Raw genomic sequence first — 22,182 nt, forward strand, 5'->3', positions numbered from 1 at the left:
TAAACAATAATATTACAAGATCAGGGCCTAAAAAGATATACATTCACTTCCAGAGAGTGGTTTTCTCTGAGCACAAATGCAAGATTGGATAAGGAGAAGACATGGAATGTATCTATAATTATCGCATCCAGTAAAAAAATAAATAAATAAAGCTGGGGAAAAACAGAAGTTTTTTGTAAAATCACAGATTTAAAGCAGAATTTTCCCTCAATGAGTCCTAATAATACTCATTAGGTAGGCCTCTAAAAAATCCTGCAAAGCACAAAATTCCTATAAGAACCAATTAAGGTCATTTGGCTGCTTGGCACACTAGTTTAAAGGTCTAAAGTTAAAGCAAACATATTACAATTAAAACACAACATATGAGAACCAAATTGTTCTTCACTCTTCTCAACAACCTCAAAACATGCAAAATACTCATCGCTAATAAGATCGAAAATTGAGGGGCAATTTAATATTATTGCAGAAGTGGATTAGATGAAATGTACCTAGAGTCGTTTGTGAATTTTAATAGAATTTAGAAATGAAAGAACTTTAGAAACGATCTAGTCCCCTGGTGATTCCTATCACTTAGGGATCAGAAATGTGGTAATGGAGACAGGGGTGGAAAAGAAGTGATTTTCCAATTACCTATGAAAATTCGGAATTTCTACTTGTTTTGAATTTGTCTGAAATCATACTAATTCTGTGTGGTAACACTGATTAACTTACGCTGATTAGAAGTGTTGATTGTCCAATCTTTTTGTATTTGAGTAACAAACTTCAAGAAAATGAATAATTCTATAATAAAAAAACAGTGCTTTTGGAAATAACACTTTTTAAAAACATTAATTTGCAAAAATAATAGAATGTGTTCTTGATGATAGAAAGATTGGGGGGGAAATGAATATAGTTTAGCAAATTTTTAGAAACTGAAGATGTCAAAGTTTTAATTGCTCAGGTCCCCTAGTTGGGGATAAGGAAACCTAGTCTTCTGGTCTGGGTCACTCTGCATGCCAATTTATTATTGTCTTTGTTGAAAGAGAAGATGAAACAGGAATTTCCCAGGCTGACATGAATATCAGATAAGTGACTGACTGAAAATGTAGTATTTCCCAAAAGAAGCAAATAGTAGAAATATGGTTACTCTATCAACTGTGAAAGGTATTAAAAATTCACGGGAAATAAAACTGAAAGGGAAGTAACATTTACTGAGCACCTACTATGTATGTGTGCATGGGCACCTCTGTTACTTTATTTACCTTAACTCTCTGTTATTACAATTCCTATTTCACAAGTGAGAAAAATGAGATTCATCAAGGTGAAGTAGTTTGCTTAACTGTAAAGTGGGAGATGCTGAGCCAGCACATGAAGTGTTAAGATCCCTTCAGCAACTTCATGGAGTTCTTAGACTCCTGTTTTTTAAGTATAGACAAAAAGATACAGAGGAACACTAAGGGAGGAATACAAAGGGATGAGCTCACGGGGTAGGGGTGTTGTGGGAATATCTCAAGGGAAACAGCCTAAGGGAGAACAGCTGACTACTAGGTGATTAGTAACTAATGTTTGTGAACAAAACTGAAATTCTGACCTGAAAAGATCACTGTTAGGACTCAAAGTCCTGAGACAGACCTCAGCCTAAGGGTAAGAATGGAAGTAGAATAGACCAGCAAGTAGAATCTTAGTTTACCACAGATAGTTGAGTAAACTTATATATCAGCCATTTGCCTAAAATACAGTGTGTATGCTTAATTCTTTGCCAACAAAGGTCCATCTAGTCAAGGCTATAGTTTTTCCAGAGATCATGTATGTGATGTGATGTGAGAGTTGGACTGTGAAGAAAGCTGAGCACTGAAGAATTGATGCTTTTGAACTGTGGTGTTGGAGAAGACTCTTGAGAGTCCCTTGGACTTCAAGGAGATCCAACCAGTCCATCCTAAAGGAAATCAGTCCTGGGTGTTCATTGGCAGGACTGATGCTAAAGCTGAAACTCCAATACTTTGGCCACCTCATGCGAAGAGTTGACTCATTGGAAAAGACTCTGATGCTGGAAGGGATTGGGGGCAGGAGGAGAAGGGGATGACAGAGGATGAGATGGCTGGATGGCATCACCGACTCAATGGACATGAGTTTGAGTGAACTCTGGGAGTTGGTAATGGACAGGGAGGCCTGGCATGCTATGATTCATGAGGTCGCAAAGAGTCAGACATGACTGAGGGACTGAACTGAACTGAACTGACGCTTAATTCACTCCATGTTGTGAGATTAGCTATGAACTTGTGGAGTGGAAGAGCCATACTCAAGTTTGCTGTGTCTAACAGCAACATCAGACAATATCCGTGTTGGTTTCCCATTTGTATTTTAACAAATTACACAAATTTAGTTGCTCAAAACAATATACATTAATTTGCTTAGATTTCTGGAGGTCAAAATCAGTTTCACTGGGCTAACATTAAGGTATTAGTGAGGATTTATTCTTTCTAGAGACTCCAGTGGAGAATCTGGTTCCTCACCTTTTCTAGAGATGTGCTCTATCCTTAGTTCCTGGCATGCCCATTCCTCCACCATGAAAGCTAGCAGCATAATATCTTCATAATTCTCTTGGACTCTGACCACCTGCCTCCCTTTATCATTTACAAAGATGCTTTTGATTACATTGCATCCACCTGGAACCACCTGGAGAAGGAAATGGCAATCCCCTCTAGTATTCTTGCCTGGAAAATTCCATGGACAGAGGAACCTCGTGGGCTACAGTCCATGGTGTCGCAAAGAGTCAGACACGATTGAAGCAATTTAGCATGTACCACCTGGATAATACAGGCTAATCTCCCCATTTCAAAATCCTTAACTAAATCTCACCTGCAAAGTCCATTTTGCCATGAAAGGTGACACGTTCATAGGTTCTGGAGATTAGAAATAGAGGTAGCATTGTTCTGCCTAGCACAGTGATACTCAGTAACTTTTTTTATTGGAAAGATACTTCCAGAGAGTACTCAATCCTGAAAATTTTCTCTTTACATCCCAAAGAAGACAGCTCATATAAAACACCTACACCGCAGAGAACAGAAAACAAGCAGCCACTTCTCAGAGACAGGTAGTTTATACAGTTCACAATGCGAGGAAAGTGACATCTTTTAATTTCCAGAAATGAAAGCATATGTGCAATATAGTAAATGAAAACCAGAGTGATCTCCATGAACTGTTCATTAACTCATCCTCTATCCCTTCCTTCAGATTTGAGCTCAGTCTCCTGTCCTCAGTTATAACCTGATCATTTCACTATCATGATACTTAATCTTTGTCAGATATCACTTTTTATCTATGTGCCTCCCACACTAGACCAGGAAATCCTTAAGGAAAGGAAAGAGTGATATCCCCACTCATGTGTCCCACTGCCTTGCACAGTATTTGACCTGCATTATGAACTGAGAGGAAAACAACAGAATGGGAAAGACTAGAGATCTCTTCAAGAAAATTAGAGATACCAAAGGAACATTTCATTCAAAGATGGGCACATTAAAGGACAGAAACGGTAGCAACCTAACAGAAGCAGAAGACATTAAAAGAGGTGGCAAGAATACACAGAAGAACTATATATAAAAAAGATTTTAATGACCCAGATAACCATGATGCTGTGATCACTCACCTAGAGCCAGACATTCTGGAATGTGAAATTCAAGTAGGCCTTAGGAAGCATCACTATGAACAAAGCTAGTGGAGGTGATGGAATGCTATTTCAAATCCCAAAGATGATGCTGTGAAAGTGCTGCACTCAATATGCCAGCAAATTTGGAAAACTCAGCAGTGGCCATAGGACTGGAAAAGGTCAGTTTTCCTTCCAATCCCAAAGAAAAGCCATGCCAAAGAATGTTCAAAATACCACATATTGCGCTCATCTCACATGATAGCAAAGTAATGCTCAAAATCTTTCAAGCTAGGCTTCAACAGTACGTGAACCAAGATCTTCCAGAAGTTCAATCTGGATTTAGAAAAGGCAGAGGAACCAGAGGTCAAATTGACAACATCTGTTGGATAATAGAAAAAGCAAGAGAATTCCAGAAAAACATCTATTTTTGCTTCATTGACTATGTGAAAGCCTTTGACTGTGTGGATCACCACAAACTGTGGAAACTCTTAAAGAGATGGGAATACCAGACCACCTGACCCGCTTCCTGAGAAACCTGTATGCAGGTCAAGAAGCAACAGTCAGAACCAGATGTCAGACAACGGACTGGTTCCAAATTGGGAAAGGAGTACGTCAAGGCTGTATATTGTCACCCTGCTTTTTTAACTTATATTCAGAGTACATCATGCAAAATGCCAGATTGGATGAAGGAGAAGCTGGAATCAAGATTGTTGGGAGAAATATCAATAACCTCAGATACGCAGATGACACCACCCTTATGGCAGAAAGTGAAGGATAACTAAAGAGCCTCTTGATGAAAGTGAAAGAGGAGAGTGAAAAAGCTGGCTTAAAACTCAACATTCAAAAAACTAAGATCAAGGCATCCAGTCCCACCACCTCATGGCAAATAGACTGGGAAACAATGGAAACAGTGACAGACTATTTTCTTGGCCTCCAAAATCACTGCAGATGGTGACTACAGCCATGAAATTAAAAGACACTTGCTCCTTGGAAGAAAAGCTCTGACAAACCTAGACAGCATAATAAAAAGCAGAGACATTACTTTATCAACAAAGGTCCATCTAGTCAAGGCTATGGTTTTTCCAGTAGTCATGTATGGATATGAGAGTTGGACTATAAAGAAGGCTGAGCACTGAAGAACTAATGCTTTTGAACTGTGGTGTTGGAAAAGACTCTTGAGAGTTCCTTGGACTGCAAGGGGATCCAACCAGTCAATCCTAAAGGAAATCAGTCCTGAATATTCATTGGAAGGACTGATGCTGAAGCTGAAGCTCCAATACTTTGGCCACCTGATGCAAAGAACTGACTTATTGGAAAAGACCCTGATGTTGGGAAAGATTGAAGGCAGGAGGAGAAAGGGATGACAGAGGATGAGATGGCTGGATGGCATCACCGACTCAATGGACATGAGTTTGAGCAAGTTCCGGGAGATGGTGATGGACAGGGAAGCCTGGCATGCTGCAGTCCATGGGATCGCAAAGAGTTGTACATGACTGAGAGACTAAACAATAACAAGGGACTTAGTACATAAATTTGAATTAGCCTGTGTTTTTCCACTTAGTCATTTTTCCATCAAGACAAATTCCTTAAACAATAGTGTTTTCCTACTCTGTGTTAGATATTTTATACCCACAAAGGCATTACAGTAGGGATCTCCATGAATGGAGTTCAGAGAAATACATGAGATTCCTAAACATATGCACAAAATGCCTCGTAGACATGAGAGGGCAAAACAGACTTTTCAGCAATGCTCTCTGTGAGCAGAGCATTCAGATCATCTCTTGCTCCACTGTTGGAAAAAGTCATGTGTTTAGACATTTTTGATAGAGTGAAGGTTCAACGTCATATGGAGCAGAATAAAAGATGGTAACAGTTTATTTTCGAGAAGCAATTGGACTTCTTAACCACGTCACTCTCAAATAGCCTCAGTTACTTTTTTCATAATGAAAAGTCTGATTGCTTCGGGTTCCAGTTTCCATTTTCAAGCTGGTCTGGGGCATTGGTGTCTGTCTCCATTAGCCTTTTGCTGCAAGTTATTTGTATGATGCTTTCAGTGCCAACTGCATTACCAAAATGTTGATGGCCAGTATCTTGGCCTGTGGTAATTTGATGCTTTCAATGTTAGAACTGCCAAGCTGTTAATTAGCTTAATGTAAGGACTACACATCAACTTTTTTATTTTCATTTTGGTCTGCCACCATTATTTTCTTTTTAAGTAGATGTCTGCTAAAGTGTTTTCAGAGGTGCTTGTTTTCATAAAATAATCATTCTGGATTAGTGAATTTTGAACAGCTGCTTCAAGTGCAAACTGATCAAGTCCATTACTCGAAGCATGAACCAAAACATTATTGGTGCCCAGAGAATTGATGGGAAAATCCACTTTTGCCATGCTCTGACAACAGCATGCAAATCAAGATGGTGCTCTGGGACAAAGGCAATTTCACTATCCATAGAACTTTAATATCTAAAGTTTTCTTGATTAGCAGAGAGCAGATATACCTACTAAGAATCAAGTCTAATAGAGAAAAGGAAGATTAGCTTTTTAAGACTTCACTGCAAACATGGATTTTTTTTTAGTTCTCCTCTGTCTATGCCAAAATGTTTGTATTGTTAAGGAGTAAGTTTCACTATGACAATCCTGTCATAGGGATTAGGATTTCTAATTCATATTCCAGCTTTCATCACTCATTTTAACTGTAGATTTTAGGATTCCAGATTGAGTTTGCTGAGTTGGCAGTCAGGCAAATAATCATTAAAACTGAAAATGGCATGGCCCTGACAGTAGAGTCTTTGAGCTCATTTGAAGCTTGAAGATGGCTGGGGCTGCCACATGGCATGAGTGATAGCTTCTATCCTGAATGAGGTAATCTATGCTGCATAATGCCAAGGACTGGTAGATGATGAGTATTGTATATTATAATCCTCATCAATGATAATGATGAAAATGCTGATAACAATGATAAAATTGTTGTTGACAAAGAAAAATGAAGTCATGCCTGATTCTTAGATTTAATTATTGTTAGATTATCCTGGCAGAGAGCATGGTATAGTGAAATGAGTTGGGACCTAGAGGATGTCAGGAGACTTAAGTGAGACCTGCTTCTCACATTTTTCATTTCTATGGCATTTGGAATGTCAAATAATTTCTCTGGGTGTCAGATTCCTCAATCATAAAAGGGGGATAGGAATGGGTATCTACTATAAGTTAATAAGGTGATAGAAGTGCTCTAAAACTGCATCATGATGATAGATGTGAAACTTGGTACCTTTACTAAAAGTTACTGGATTATACACTTAAAATGGATGAATATTATAATATGTAAATATTTCACTGTTTGTTAAAAAGACAAAAATGTTCATTTATTCTTTCAACCAATGAATGAATGACATATCCTGTTTTCAAAGAGCTCACAATCGTAAGTAGGAGATAAATAAATTTGCAATTATTCTTTCACTATAATATAATCAGTCCTTGTAACATTTACTCTATCAGTCACGATTCCACGCACTTTACATACATCAACCCTTAATTCATCTTGACTATTAGCACTTCCATTACACTGATGAGGAATATGTGCTACTGGTTACTGAAAGTCATACATTTAGTAAGCTGGGAAGCTGAGATTCAAACCTATGGATTTTGGCTCCAAAGTTTATTACTCTTAACCAGTACTCCCAGGAGCTTCTCAATAACATGAGACAACCTCAAATAGTCAGGGAAGAACTTAAGAGAGACATGAAACATATATTGAAGAATCGAGTAAGAGCTTGCCAACATGGAGGTAATGCCAATCTAATCTGAGGAAACAGAATATATTAAAGCACGAATGCTTACAATCATAAGATGCCAAGCTCTCTTTCAGCTCTAAACACCTAAAATTCTGGAAACAGATCAGAGTGATATAAGTAGAACTAATCAAGGAAAGAGTTTAAAAATTTGAATAGAAATAGTGAAAATGTCCAAAAAATTTTATTCCTTTGTGAAGTTTTTTTTTTTTTTTTTCCACAGCTGTATAGCCTACTGCAGATGAAGCCAAAAAAGAGAGAGAGAGAGAGGAAACTAATTGTTTTATGCAGCCTAATATTGCTGTTTTCAAAGGAGCAATTTTTCCTACTTGAGTTACCTGGCATAGAGAGAATGAGAAACACAAAGTGTTCCTGTTTGTAAAAGTACTGGAGGGAACCCAGGCTCAGACACCTGAGACTCCTCAGGCCAGTGTGAAATCACTATATTTGTTTCAACATTAGCCAGAGAGAAAGGAGGGGATGAGAAGGACGTGATGCTAGCACGTGTATGAGGCAAATCGAGCCTAGTTCAGTGAGGAATACTTATTGAGGTGACCTCATGTGCAGACATATGGCCTTGCAGCAAACTTTACCAAGATAATGAGTTATAGAAGCAACCTGCTATAGTTCAGATTTTCTGATGTTTTATATAAGTTTCCTCTTTTGGATAGTATCTTTTTCTCATTCACTATTATTTTAATATCATCTCTTCATTTATTAATTCACCAATTTTGTTCCTATTTCAGAATTGTTTGCTTTCATGTTTATTTTACATCTGTTTATGTATTTTTGATTGCTTTTTGTAATTTCTTATATTAAAGTCTTATTTACTTTTTTCTGATTTGTCAATTAAAACTTGTCAGATTTGTTTTTAAGCATAATTTTGGCTACAGCTTTTTATTTTTTTAGCAGACTTTTAAAGTAATTTTATTTGTTTACTTATTTATTTATGTCTCTGCTGGGTCTTTGTTGCTGCATTCAGGCTTTCTCTAGTTGAGGTGAGTGGGAACTACTTTCTGGTTATTGTGTGCGGGTTTTTCATTGCAGTGGCCTCTCCTGTTGCAGAGCATGAGCTTAGGGCTTAGTTGCCCTGCAGCATGTGATCTTCCTGGACTAGGGATCGAACCAGTGTCTCCTGCATTGGTGCATTTCTGACCACTGAGCCACCAAGGAAGCCCTTAAGCTTTAATATATGGTTTGTGACTAATTTTATGAGGAATATCAACTTAGTGAGACATATACAGGAAATTTTTTTAATTCTTGGCTTAAGTCGTGATTAGCTGATTCTCCCATTGCCATCCTTTGTTGACAAATTGGACAGAATTCATGCCACTTTTAATTATTAATATGTGGCCTAGTCATATGTTTATTAGGCAATTCTAGTTAAAATGTGCTGGTAAGAAGAATAAAATACATCAAGTCAAATAACCATTGTGCAAAAGTGACAGGAAATGTCAACATAAAAGAATCTTTTATAAGCAAAATGCATGCAAAATGATTGGAAAAAAAAATAGTACTAAGTATGTTTTAGCTTACTGTATGAACCTAAGAGGTGTATCCACAAAAGAGAATATTTTTGAGGGAAAAAAATGCAGAATAATTTAATATAAATAGGTGTTTATTATCTTCACATTAGATTCAGAAACGAGGAAGAATTCCAACCCTTAGAATTGATGGTACTCTGGGACCTGGAGTCCACCAACACTAAAGATTTGTTTCCCTCTTGACTCTGTGACTGTAAAGGAATACCAGCAGTGCTGTTTGCACCGTTAGCAAAGCCTGAGCAATTTGTGACTTTGGGAAGGAAGTACATTCCTTGGAAATAGAGAGGCAAACTCAGCTCTGGGCAGAAATAGCACCGACTGGTCTCAGTGGAACAAACAGAACTTAGCCAAAGAGAATAGAAAATATGTCTGTAATGAAGCAAATAATTGAATGGATATGGCTGGGGAATTGGAGGAAAGAGGACTTACGGGTCTGAACTCTGCCTCTCTAACTTCTCTGTTCCTAACCTAATGTAGCTCCTTTTCCAGGAGCTGGCAGGCTGAAGTGGCAATCCATAGTCCACAGAATGCAGGTGACTCTAAGATGTTAAAGGGAAGTCTAAGAAGAGTTTCCCCGGTGGCTCAGTGGTAAAGAATCTGCCTGCCAAGTTAGAGACATGAGTTTGGTCCCTAGGATGGGAAGATCCTTTGGAGAAGGAAATAGCAACCCACTCCATATTCTTGCCTGGGAAATCCCATGAACAGAGGAGCCTGGCTGGCTACAACCCATGGGGTCACAGAGTCAAGACACAACTTAGCAACTAAACAGCAACAACAACAGGAAGTATAAAGTTTAGTCTAAGCAGTCTAAAGCTTGCTGAATTCTTACACACATTGAGGAGGTCATACGAGGGTGGAGTTCACTGACTCCCATGTTTTTCATGAATTTCTCACCCTCCTTCTATCCATTTTCTTAGCAACACATCCTTTCACACTGTTTATGATGCTGCAGAGGTGAAGCCCAATTGAAATGTGGGTCCATGCGTGGGTTGGAGTTGCTGTTAGTACACTCAGAGCAAGTGTGATAAATAGATTCTGTGTTTCCCTAGGTGCCTTTCTATGTAAATTGATGACTGCTGCCCTGGGGAATGAGCAGGGCCTGCAGACATGAAGAGAGATTAGTTTAAGTGTGACAAGGCCATAATCTGTAACGAAGAACATCCATCACTGTCACACAAGAGAATCACAGTGCTGGGAAGACCCTCTCTGCTTGAAAAAGGTCTCCCACTCCATGGTTGACAGTTCAGGGCTCCTTAGCTCTACTGCACTTGTTCTCGCCAAAAAAGCTCTTTTATTCAAATTTGACAAACTAATTACTGCTACCATTTGGCTTTGAATGACTCAATTATGGCTGCAGTCACTTGGTTTAGTAATTACTAAAATTATGGTTTGGGCCCAAGTCCAGTTCTGTCTCCCCTCTTCCCTATGGAAGCAAGGAGAGGCATTTTTACAGGAAAATAGATGGTAATTCAGGAGCCAGGTTGTAACAATTCATTTTAAATGACCTCAGTCAATGGGAAAATAAAACTGAACAGCCTGGTTTGAGAAGAGGGCTAAATTTTTTCTTGCTCTTTAAGAAAGCTGGCATCCTGAAATTATAGGTTTGGTTTCCATGGATAATTCTGGTCTATTTGTAAATAAAGCAAAACTATTTTTTTCCTTTTGCTTTTTTGTTCTTATGCTAGACTTTTTAGAATTTGTTGTTAACTGTTAGTTAATACATGGCATTTTGGTTAAACTAGAGCAAAGATGCTAAGTTCTTAATATGCCCTTCCAAGGTTTTGGAGAGAAGAAAGCCTTGGGAAGGCATACAAATCTTAATGATTCTGAGGGCACAATTTTACTTGATTTGGAAGCTTTATCAGAGTTTTATTGCTGAATTCACTGAGTATACAGAAGAAAATGTTTTGTCAACTAAAGAACGTTCAGTTCAGTTCAGTCGCTCAGTCATGTCTCTTTGCGACCCCATGAATTGCAGCATACCAGGCCTCCCTGTCCATCACCAACTCCCAGAGTTCACACAAAACCCACGTCCTTCGAGTTGGTGATGCCATCCAGCCATCTCATCCTCTGTCATCCCCTTCTCCTCCTGCCCCCAATCCCTTCCAGCATCAGAGTCTTTTCCAATGAGTCAACTCTTCGCATGAGGTGGCCAAAGTACTAGAGTTTCAGCTTTATCATCATTCCTTCCAAAGAACACCCAGGACTGATCTCATTTAGAATGGACTGGTTGGATCTCCTTGCTGTCCAAGGGACTCTCAAAAGTCTTCTCCAACACCACAGTTCAAAAGCATCAGTTCTTCAGTGCTCAGCTTTCTTCACAGTCCAACACTCACATCCATACATGACTACTGGAAAAACCATAGCCTCGTCTAGATGGACCTTTGTTGGCAAAGTAAAGTCTCTGCTTTTCAATATGCTATCTAGGTTGGTCATAACTTTCCTTCCAAGGAGTAAGTGTCTTTTAATTTCATGGGTGCAATCACCATCTGCAGTGATTTTGGAGCCCAAAAAAATAAAGTCTGACACTGTTTCCCCTGTTTCCCCATATATTTCCCATGAAATGATGGGACCAGCTGCCATGATCTTCGTTTTCTGAATGTTGAGCTTTAAGCCAACTTTTTCACTCTCCTCTTTCACTTTCATCAAGAGGCTTTTTAGTTCCTCTTCACTTTCTGCCATAAGCGTGGTGTCATCTGAATATCTGAGGTTATTGACATTTCTCCTGGCAATCTTGATTCCAGCTTGTGCTTCCTCCAGCCCAGCATTCCTCATGATGTACTCTGCATATAAGTTAAATAAGCAGTGTGACAATATACAGCCTTGATGTACTCCTTTTCCTATTTGGAACCAGTCTGTTGTTCCATGTCCAGTTCTAACTGTTGCTTCCTGACCTGCATATAGGTTTCTCAAGAACATTAGACAGTATCAAATTATGGCTCGGTTATATATCACAGATATGCAGATGACACCACCCTTATGGCAGAAAACAAAGAGGAACTGAACAGCCTCATGATGAAAGAGGAGAGTGAAAAAGCTGGCTTAAAACTCAACATTCAAAAAACTAAGATCATGGAATCCAGTCCCATCACTTCATGGCAAATAGATGGGGAAACAATGGAAACACTGACAGACTATTTTCTTGGGCTCCAAAATCACTGCAGATGGTGACTGCACCATGAAATTAAAAGACGCTTGATCCTTAGCAGAAAAGCTATGAGCAACCTAGACAGCATATTAAAAAGCAGAGACAATACTTTGCTGACAAAGGTCCGTATAGTCAAAGCTATGGTTTTTCCAGTAGTCATGTATGGATGTGAGAGTTGGACCATAAAGAAAGCTGAGTGCCTAAGAATTGATGCTTTTGAACTGTGGTATTGGAGAAGACTCTTGAGAATCCCTTGGACAGCAAGGAGATCCAACCAGTCAATCTTAAAGGAAATCAGTCCTGGATATTCATTGGAAAGACTGATGCTGAAGCTGAAGCTCCAATACTTTGGCTCCCTGATGAGAAGAACTGACTCATTTGAAAATACCCTGATGCTAGGAAAGATTGAAGTCAGGACGAGAAGGGGATGACAGAGGATGAGATAATTGCAAGGCATTATGGATTCAATGGAGATGAGTTTGAGCAAGCTCTGGGAATTAGTGGTGGACAGGGAAGCCTGTTGTGTTGCAGTCCATGGGGTCGCAAATAGTCAGACATGTCTGAGTGACTGAACTGACTGATGGCTCTGTTATATTTGCCCTGTGTAACCTTGGTTAAGTCAATTTAAGTAGTGTTCTTTCATTTCTAAATAAGACTAACATGAGAGACCTCCCTCAGGGCATGTTTATGAGAATAAAATGAAGTACCGAAAGAAACAAAAAGCAAATGCAACAAAAAGCAAACAGTTAAAAACACGATAGACACTAAAGCCACCATATCAATAATCATTCTACATGTGAAGGGTCTAAATATACCAATAAAAGACAAAGAGTGTCAGAATGGATATAAAAATAAGACCTGACTATATGTTGTCTACAAAAAAATCCACTTTAAATATAAAGACTTGGATTAAAAATAAAGCAATGATATATCATGCTAACATTAATTAAGAGAAAGCTGAAGTTGCTATAGCCGTCTATGGGGTCGCACAGAGTCGGACACGACTGAAGTGACTTAGCAGTAGCAGTATACAATGATAAATGGGTCAGTTCTCTGAGAACACATGCAGCTAACAGTACATCAAAAGACATGAAGCAAAAACTGATAGAAACGCAAGGAAAAAGGCAAATGCACAATTATAGGTAGAGACTTCAATACCACCTCTCTTTCAGTAATTGATAGATCAAACAGGCAGAAAATCAGTAAAAATATAGTTTACCTGAACCACATTATCAGTCAACTTGATCTAATTGACATTTTAGAACACTCCATTTGACAGCAGCAGAATACACATTCTTCTCAAGTTCACATTTAACATTCACCAAGGTAGATTGCATTCTGGCTAATAAAACATACCTTAACATGTATATTATCATATGTGAAATAGATCGCCAGTCCAGGTTCGATGCATGAGACAGGGTGCTCAGGGCTGGTGCACTGGGATGACCCTGAGGGATGGGATGGGGAGGAAGGTGGGAGGAGGGTTCAGGATGAGGAACATATGTACACCCATGCTGATTCATGTCAGTGTATGGCAAAAACCACTACAATATTGTGAAGTAATTAGCCTCCAATTAAAATAAATAAAGTTTTTAAAAATTAAAAAAAATAGAAAGCATATAAAGTATGCTGTTAGACCACAGTGAAATTAAACTAGAAATCAATAACAGAAAGATAGCTGGAAAATCTCTAAATACACGGAGAATGAAGGCCCATAAGGAACAAAGACTGGAATGAAGAATTCACTTGGGATCTGGAGTCAACGTTTTCCTTTGTGTGTTTGTGAAGGGGTCACTTTGGCAAGAGAAGCTCTGTTCATTTTTTAGGTATAAAGATTAAGATACAAGGTTGGAATGAGATCTCATTACTCTGCCTGATAATTAAGTTAGTGAGAATTCTCTTGTGTCCCCTTGCAGAAGCTGACCTTGTCCACAAATTCGTCAATCATCATTTGTGGATTCTGTATTTGTTATTTTTGTCTACTCCCTAAAGTTTATTTGTAACCCTAAAATCAGTGCTCCTGGTGTTTTCATGTCATTCATGGACATGGCAGAAAGGCAAAGAATTTGAGTCACTCAGCTCACGTATTCCCAGCTGAGGTCAAACAAAATGACATTCTGCCTTCTTGTTTCAGCTTTCACACCATAAACAGGATTATTTTCATGTTTAATGTGTATTTTCCTTTTTTTTTGGTGATTTTGCCATTTAGATTGACCTCCATGTATAATACTCAAATGCTGGCTAGTTTTCCTAACTGCAAGAAAACTGTGATGTGCTTTATGGAGAAAATATATGTGTTAGATGAGCTTCACTCAGGCTAGGAGGCTATTGGCTGAGAGTTTACTGTTAATGACTCAATAATATATATTAAGATGTCTTTAAACAGATACAAGTAAAACAAAGTTATATGTATCATTCCGTGGATATAAATGTGACCAGAGGCTCTGTGGAATCTAATCCTGTTCCCCTAGGAGCACTGGTTCAAAGTTAACCAATTCAGTGATTGTGAGGACTTTATAGAATGCAACTATCTTGAATAACGAAAACTGTCTATAAATACAATTGTTGACACCTACTGGACTGTGTTGATCAGTACAGAAAATTTATTTGGCAAATATAGACTCCTTCCTATATGCCAAACTTATTCTAAGCTATGAGGAAACAGTTGTATATAAACCAAAGATTTCATCTATTTTCCCTCATGAAGCTTATAGTAATGTCAGAGAGGAAACAGACCCATGAATTTGTAATACGCAGATAATGGTAAATGCTATGAAGAAAATGTCCATGCTGTGATGTATAAAATAGATGAAACTCAGAGAATTTAACTAAGTTGCTTATGAAAGACAAATTCAAATGAAGAGAGTCAAAATTCAAACTCAGAATTCTGGCTTTGAAACCCATGCTCTTTCAGCTTATTTAATACTTGATTCTTCTCATGAATGTATATACTATAGCTTCTTGGTAGGGGAATTGCTTCTAGAACTCGTGAGGAAAATCTTATCTCAAAACACAATAACTGTAGATTGTACAGCAGTGGTTCTCAACACAGGGGGCAATATTGCCTCCCTAGAGGACATGTAACAATATCTTGAGACATTTATTATTGTCATACTTGGTGTGGGGGATACTGACATCTATTGAATGGATACCAGGGATGGTACTTAATATTATACAAAGTAGAGCAAAGAACTGTCTGGCCCTAATGTGCTGAGATAGAAACTCTACTCTAGAGCCATGGAACATGATAAAAAAAAAAAAAAGAAAAGAAAATCAAGGCTTCCAAGTAGTTGGTTCAGAACTTAGATAAGACAATAAAGGATCTGATCTCTTGGCTACTGATACATCAGATTAATTGTTCAGCATCATCCTGCCAATTGTCAATTTATTGTCTTCTTGACTCTAAAGTTCTCTCACTTTGGATGCCAACGCACCCCTTTCCCAACCACTTCTTCCTTTCTAAACTTCTTCGGAATTTTGAGTATTTAGGAACCAAGGGAGTGAAAATAAGAAGAAAAGGAAAGGAAGAAATTGATGACCAAAAAAAAAAAAATGGACAGACTAATACAAAGCATCCAGAAGAGACACCTGAATGGCCTTTTCTTATTTCTTCCCTCTAATCCTTCAAGTTCTCCTCCTCTTCAACAAACATTTATAAAGTATTTTCACCATGGAGACACAGTGTACAGATGAGAGTGTCTCCTGAGAGCACTTTGTTACTAATAAGCGTTGTTTATCACAAAGTACTTTTTGCATCTATTCTGAGTCTTTCTATAAGCCTTATTTCACAGATGATTAAGCCGTGACTGGGAGCATATGTGAGCAGTAGAATAAGAACCCATGTCTGTACTGTTCTTTCCTCTATATAGGGCTGACAGAGTTTTGAACGTTATAGGGAATGTGGTTCTATATTACCCTAGAGTTACAAAGATATCAAAAAATGGTGTCTGTTTTGAATTACAAAATCATGCAAAACACATTTTTAAAATAAAAGTAATGCACTGTCTTAGGAATTTGCAATGAAACCTACTCAAAAACACTAAAATGGCTATTCCATTAAACTGCTAATAGATGCTAAGCACAAAGTTGCTTATCTAATTCTCCAAAATAGCTCATGAGCTAAATTGGTTTCACCTGCATCTAAGAGCAGTCCAAGAGCCTAAGCATGACTAAACTAAAAAACAGAATAACAGCAAGTATAGCCAAAAAAAAAAAAAAGAAAAAAACATTTATCTTCAATGACTTCCCAACTGTGTTGTCTGTATTAACTGGTATTTAGCTATGGATGAATAAATGTTTTGAAAAATATGACAACTTTTCATTTTGAACCAAAAAGCTGGTACACAGACAATCAAGATGTTGATTAATCACACTGCACACATGTTAACAAGTTTATTCAGCTCTTGCATTTGAAGAAAAATTGACAACTTTCTGACTAGATAATTTAAATCTAAATATTACTATTAGGGGCTTCCATGGTGGCTCAGTCAGTAAAGAATCTTCCTACAATGCAGGAGACCTGGGTTCAATCCCTGGGTGAGTGCGATCCCCTGGAGAAGGGAATGGCAACCCACTCCAGTGTTCTTGCCTGGAGAATTCTATGGAGAGAGGAGCCTGAAGGGCTATAGTCCATGGGGTCGCAAAGGGTTGGACACGAATGAGTGACTAACACTAACGCTATTAGACTAACGACTGTTCTTCAGAGAGTTCTTTCATCAGGGAAACCCGTATTCTACCTTGTGTCTTGCTTTATTCTGATTCAGACCACACATTACAGTGTTAGGTTTGATCAGCCTGTTGAAAAATTAAAGCATTCTGGCAACCTATAAGTCAAAAGGACTTGAATTCTATCTTAATAAGGATTTGTATCTTAAAGTCACTCAAGATAACATAAGATACCAAGTTTCGTGGAAAACATAAGATACCAAGTTTTATGGAAAACTTGGAGCAGTTTCTTTTTCTCCAAACCACAGCAGAACTAGCCTTGTGTTCTAAATTCTATCTCTAAGGCCAACAAAACAGAAGTGATCCCCTTCAACCAAATTAATCCTGTGGTTAAGGTTCATATAAGCGTGGACACTTAAAGATCCTCTAGGAGGTAAATCTGCTAAATAATGTAATTTGTTTCTGTCGTCTTTGCTTTTCAAGATGAATGATGACTTAATGAGAGCATTACTTCTGGAAAGGAGAGCTTGAAACCATCTGTGAGAGAAGGGATGAAATTCATGTACATCCAGCAAGCTAATTTTATTTTCAGATTCTGTTAGGAATCAAATTTGCTCTCTATTGTTTTTGTGGACTCAGGCTTATTATGATGGCTATTTCTTGTTAGTGACTTTTAACTGTGAATTTGGAGGAAATTTGTCATGAAACTTGGGTTTATAATGTTCCTCCAGGAAGAATGTGTGTTTGCCTCTGCCAGTTGCCTGTGGTTACTATCAACCTCAAAATAAATTACATTTTTGAGGTTTTTAGGAAAATGCTGCTTGAATTTAGTGTGCAGACGTACTTGTTTCTGGTTACAAAATCTCAGCTAGGATTTCCTGCTGACTGTGTGTAGGGTATTATTTTTCTAAATTACCTTTTCAGTAAGAATGTAAACATTTGTGTACACAGCTTTATGCAGAGGTTTTCCATTATACATTCAAACTTTGGCAGAGTCTGTTCTTTCCTGTCATCTGCAACTCTTGGTTATTCTCTAACTGAAGATCAAGGATACCAGTTCTGAGCAACTTGTGGTATCAGAGCTCACTTCCCTCTCTGGATTTCTACTTTTATTTATGGATTGATTTGGCCTCTAAGAATTTTACTCATTACCTCTTAAGTTGAGATATATTTACCTATATTTACTTATAGCTAGTATTATTTTGTTGGAGAAGGCAATTGCACCCCACTCCAATACTCTTGCCTGGAAAATCCCATGGACAGAGGAGCCTGGTGGGCTGCAGTCCATGGGGTCGATAAGAGTCAGACACAACTAAGCGACTTCACTTTCACTTTTCACTTTCATGCATTGGAGAAGGAAATGGCAACCCACTCCAGTGTTCTTGCCTGGAGCATCCCAGGGATGGGGGAGCCTGGTGGGCTGCCATCTATGGGGTTGCACAGAGTTGGACACGACTGAAGTGACTTAGCAGCAGCAGCAGTATTGTTACTCCTAGTGGGACAGTGTGTCCCACTAGGACAAGATGTCTAGTTCACAATATTGCCAGAAATTAGTGATTACGCTTTAAGATTTTTAGAATAGCTTCTCATTCTTCTATATAAGCTTTTTCATTTAACAATATATTCATCCATTTTCACATATTAATATGTATAGATTTGCCTGTTTTATTGGAATGGTGACATAATATTAAATATTATAGATAAACCATCATTTATTTAATAAGTTCCTTACTAATGGATATGTCAATTGTTTTCAGGGTTTTTGTTGTTGCTGTTATTAGAAAAATCCATGTATATATGTTTGTAGACTTGTATATATAGATTAAAACTCTAGAGTTAGAATTACTGGGTTAAAAGATGTGATACTTAAATTTTGATGTTTATTTCTGATTTGCTTTTCAGAGTTTGCAAAACTAAGAGAGACAGTGTGCCTGAATTCTCATTGCCTTGTCTATAATGGGTTTTATTGAGAGCATTATTTATTAATTTGAGGAAATAGTTTGTTTCTTAACTTTATCCCAGAATTTATTCCATGGAGACAAAATATATTACAGAAATATGCGTGGAATGGTTTTAATAGATATTTTTCATGCCAAATGAGGAACTGATTTGAACCAATTTTTCTCACATATGACTGTGAAATACAATCTGTTCATGGAGATGCCATTAGATTTCTCATCTGACTGTGAGTGTCCTAACTGCTTGGAGAATATACAGAATGGAGCCAGTTGGAACCCCTGTTCCGTGAACAGTGATGAATCTTTACATTCAAGACAAAGAAATAAATCTATGCCTTCATCCAGCATGCAGTGCTTTCCTCCCCAGGGTTGTTCCGCCAGGCCAGAGGAAGGCACCAAAGAAGACTCAGTGTTCCTTCCCTCGGAAGAAGAAAGCTATGTAGTGACTTCTGAAAACCATGATCTTGGCATAAACCTTGAGGGCCTTACAAAGAAAATCAGGCCATTGAGAGAGCTGACTGTCCAGGAGTTGCTCAGACAGTTTGGGGACAGCAGGAAGTTCCCACCAAACTCCGTGTCTCTGGGTCACTTTAGAGACCAGGTGGTAATGAAGTTCAGAAGAGCTCTGTATTATTCCGGAGTTTGGGTGGCACATGTCCAAGGCTACAGATTTGAAAAACACTTATCAGCTAATTATTTCAAGAGAAACCCTGATTGTTTACATCGGCTGGTTCCCTGGCTGAAACGAGAACTAACAGCTGTTTATGGAGATTATGGCTACACAGTGAAGAATATTCTATCCACCATTCTCCATCACATGACAAAATATGATCTAGACAGTGATTCCTTCATTAACCTCCTAGAACCTTATCTCCAACAACACACCCACCACTTTCTGCACGAATTTATCAGTTTTGTTCATTCGCCTTACAACATGGAGACTTATGACCAACGAGCCATCTATCAATTTCCTACTGTTTCACCTTGGGTAGGAAAAAAGTCTGTTGCATCAGCTCCTGTTTTGCCTTTGCCTAAGGATCAGGCTGTACTGGCACCTCAACATGATATAAAACAGTCTAAAAACACCCAGGGCCAACGGAATAATGACCAGAGGCCTCTGTCAGGCATGAAAGTGTTTCCCAGTGGTAACTCTTGCTTGAAGAAATCTGAAGTCCCACTACTCCATCATAAAGCAGGAAGCAAAATCCATGCTTGGCTCAAAGACAAATCAGAACCAGGTGATCTCAAAGTCACACCTTCTACCAATAGCATGCTCCTGAACTGGGATATACTAAGGGAAAAGGGCCCAGGCTCATTGAATTGCAAAAAAAATGTTAAAGAGAGGAAGACAGAAAGGATAAAGTTGTTTCCGGGTCATGCCCAGGATATGGGAAAGAGTGAAACAACTGCACGCACCTTCAGTTCCTCAGCAATTTTGAATCAGGAGCAGCCATGGAAGAACAGCCTAAAAGAAAAAAAGGCTTTGAACGTTGGCCAACAGATCAATTTCCAGAAAAAAGAAGCAGAAAAAAACAAATGTTCAGACTCTTCACCAAGGACCTTTCAAAGAAGATTACCCAGAGAAAGATCCTTGATAAATTGCAAATCTAGAAAGAGGGACCCCTCCTGGAGCTGCATTTCAGAAACTGCCGTTTCTTCTAAGAGAGAGGGGAGGAAGCTGAACTCTTTCAGAAAAAAGAGGATGAAGTACAGACAACCCTTCCGATTTGCAGAAGTTGGTTCACACTGCAGCAGGGGAATCCAAAGACAACCAAAGTCCAGTACTCAAAGATCTAAATCCTGGTGTGTTGGACTTACAAATAGATCTATAAGCAGAGAGTCAAGTAATCCCTCTCTGAGAGGAAGCCACAGAAGTGAACGCTTCACCCAGAATATATGCTGTGAGCTCTCAAAAGAAAAGAAGGCACATGCCTATGAATCAAACTATGGGAGGCCGTCTTCAGCCACCATCCAATACATGAAGTTTCGTTCAAATGCTGGGAACAGACCAAAGTATCCTTTGAAAAGTGAAGATTCTTACCAAGCTGGAAGCCACTGTAACAGTCCCACTTGTCTACAGAGTCAGAAACTCACATCCCCAAGTAAGCAAGAAATGAATCACAAAAAAACATTTCCTAGCGCTAAAATCAGAACAGTTAGGCATAGGAGAAACAAGTATCATTGTCTAGATACACAAACCACAGAGGAAGTCAGTGATGAAATAGGGGATCTGAATGATCCGAGGCAAAAGAGTAGTCTTTCTGAGTGTGTACCTTCCCGCAGGAGGCAAATGCAAAAGGAAAACGAGAATCCAAGCCTTCAGAAACATCACCAGGCAAAAAGTGAGCAGAAAGGAGACAAAGAATCAGAAACACATAGGTGCAAATCGTTTTGAAAGGCCAATCATGCTACTCAACTAGCCACCAAGAATCTTGGAAAGTTATGAATATAATCTGAAAAAGATAACTGAAAAGATTCATCCCATCACTTCATGAGTGTAATCAGAAGCCTGACAATTAAATCCAAGGCTCCTTTTGGAGACAAATGCATATGATTAAACCGGTCATATATTTAAATATCATTTTGTCTGCTTTTTTCTTATGAATTGAATTATTAAAATATTTGATTTATTTTTTAGTTGTCAGATTTAACTATGAAGATTGGCTGCAAAGAGTTGTAAACATTATAGAAACAACAAGAGTATATGTTACCAAACACAAGTTATGCATATTAAATATTATAAAAACACATAAATATATATATATATATACACATGCCATGCCATGCTCAGCGACTTCACTCATGTCCGACTCTTTGCAACCCCATGGACTGTAGCCTACCAGGCTCCTCTCTCCCTGAGATTTCCTAGGCAAGAATACTGGCTGCTGCTGTTAAGTCACTTCAGTCGTGTCCGACAGTGTGACCCCATAGACAGCAGCCCACCAGGCTCCCTCGTCCCTGGGATTCTCCAGGCAAGAACACTGGAGTGGGTTGCCATTTTCTTCTCCAATGCATGAAAGTAAAAAGTGAAAGTGAAGTCACTCAGTGGTGTCTGACTTCTAGCGACCCCATGGACTGCAGCCTACCAGGCTCCTCTGTCCATGGGATTTTCCAGGCAAGAGTACTAGAGTGGGTTGCATTTCCTTCTCCAGGGGATCTTGCCGACCCAGGGATCAAATCCCTGTCTCCTGCATTGGCAGGAAGGTTCTTTAGCACTGAGCTATCGGGGAAGCATGTGTGTTTGCGTGTGTGTATCCCAGACCTTATGAAATTTTAGTTCCTGGAAAATGAGGCAGCTTGAACACCGTCTTTAGATATGAAAATGAAAGTGTTAGTTGCTCCCTTGTGCCCAACTTTTGGCGACTGCATGGGCTATAGCCCTTCAAGCTCCTCTGTCCATGGGATTTCCCAGGAAAGAATACTGGAATGGGTTGCCATTCCCTTCTCCAAGGGATC

General features: G+C 38.7%; 1 protein-coding gene across 1 annotated transcript; it reads left to right on the forward strand.

Annotated features, from left to right (window-relative positions):
- The first annotated feature begins 17,126 nt into the window (after positions 1–17,126).
- LOC109562589 (E3 ubiquitin-protein ligase Topors-like) lies at positions 17,127–21,280 on the forward strand. The gene is made up of 2 exons (XM_019965621.2): positions 17,127–17,201; positions 18,671–21,280. The coding sequence occupies exon 2, from the start codon at positions 18,899–18,901 to the stop codon at positions 21,119–21,121; it is 2,223 nt and encodes a 740-aa protein (XP_019821180.2). The 5' UTR covers positions 17,127–17,201; positions 18,671–18,898; the 3' UTR covers positions 21,122–21,280.
- Positions 21,281–22,182: the final 902 nt, after the last annotated feature.

The sequence above is a fragment of the Bos indicus genome, chromosome 8, assembly GCF_029378745.1.
Source record: "Bos indicus isolate NIAB-ARS_2022 breed Sahiwal x Tharparkar chromosome 8, NIAB-ARS_B.indTharparkar_mat_pri_1.0, whole genome shotgun sequence".
Classification (NCBI taxonomy): domain Eukaryota; kingdom Metazoa; phylum Chordata; class Mammalia; order Artiodactyla; family Bovidae; genus Bos; species Bos indicus.

Bases quoted from the DNA above. Each gene is read 5' to 3' on its own strand.
- LOC109562589 (XM_019965621.2), top strand. From the start codon at position 18,899: ATGACTGTGAAATACAATCTGTTCATGGAGATGCCATTAGATTTCTCA.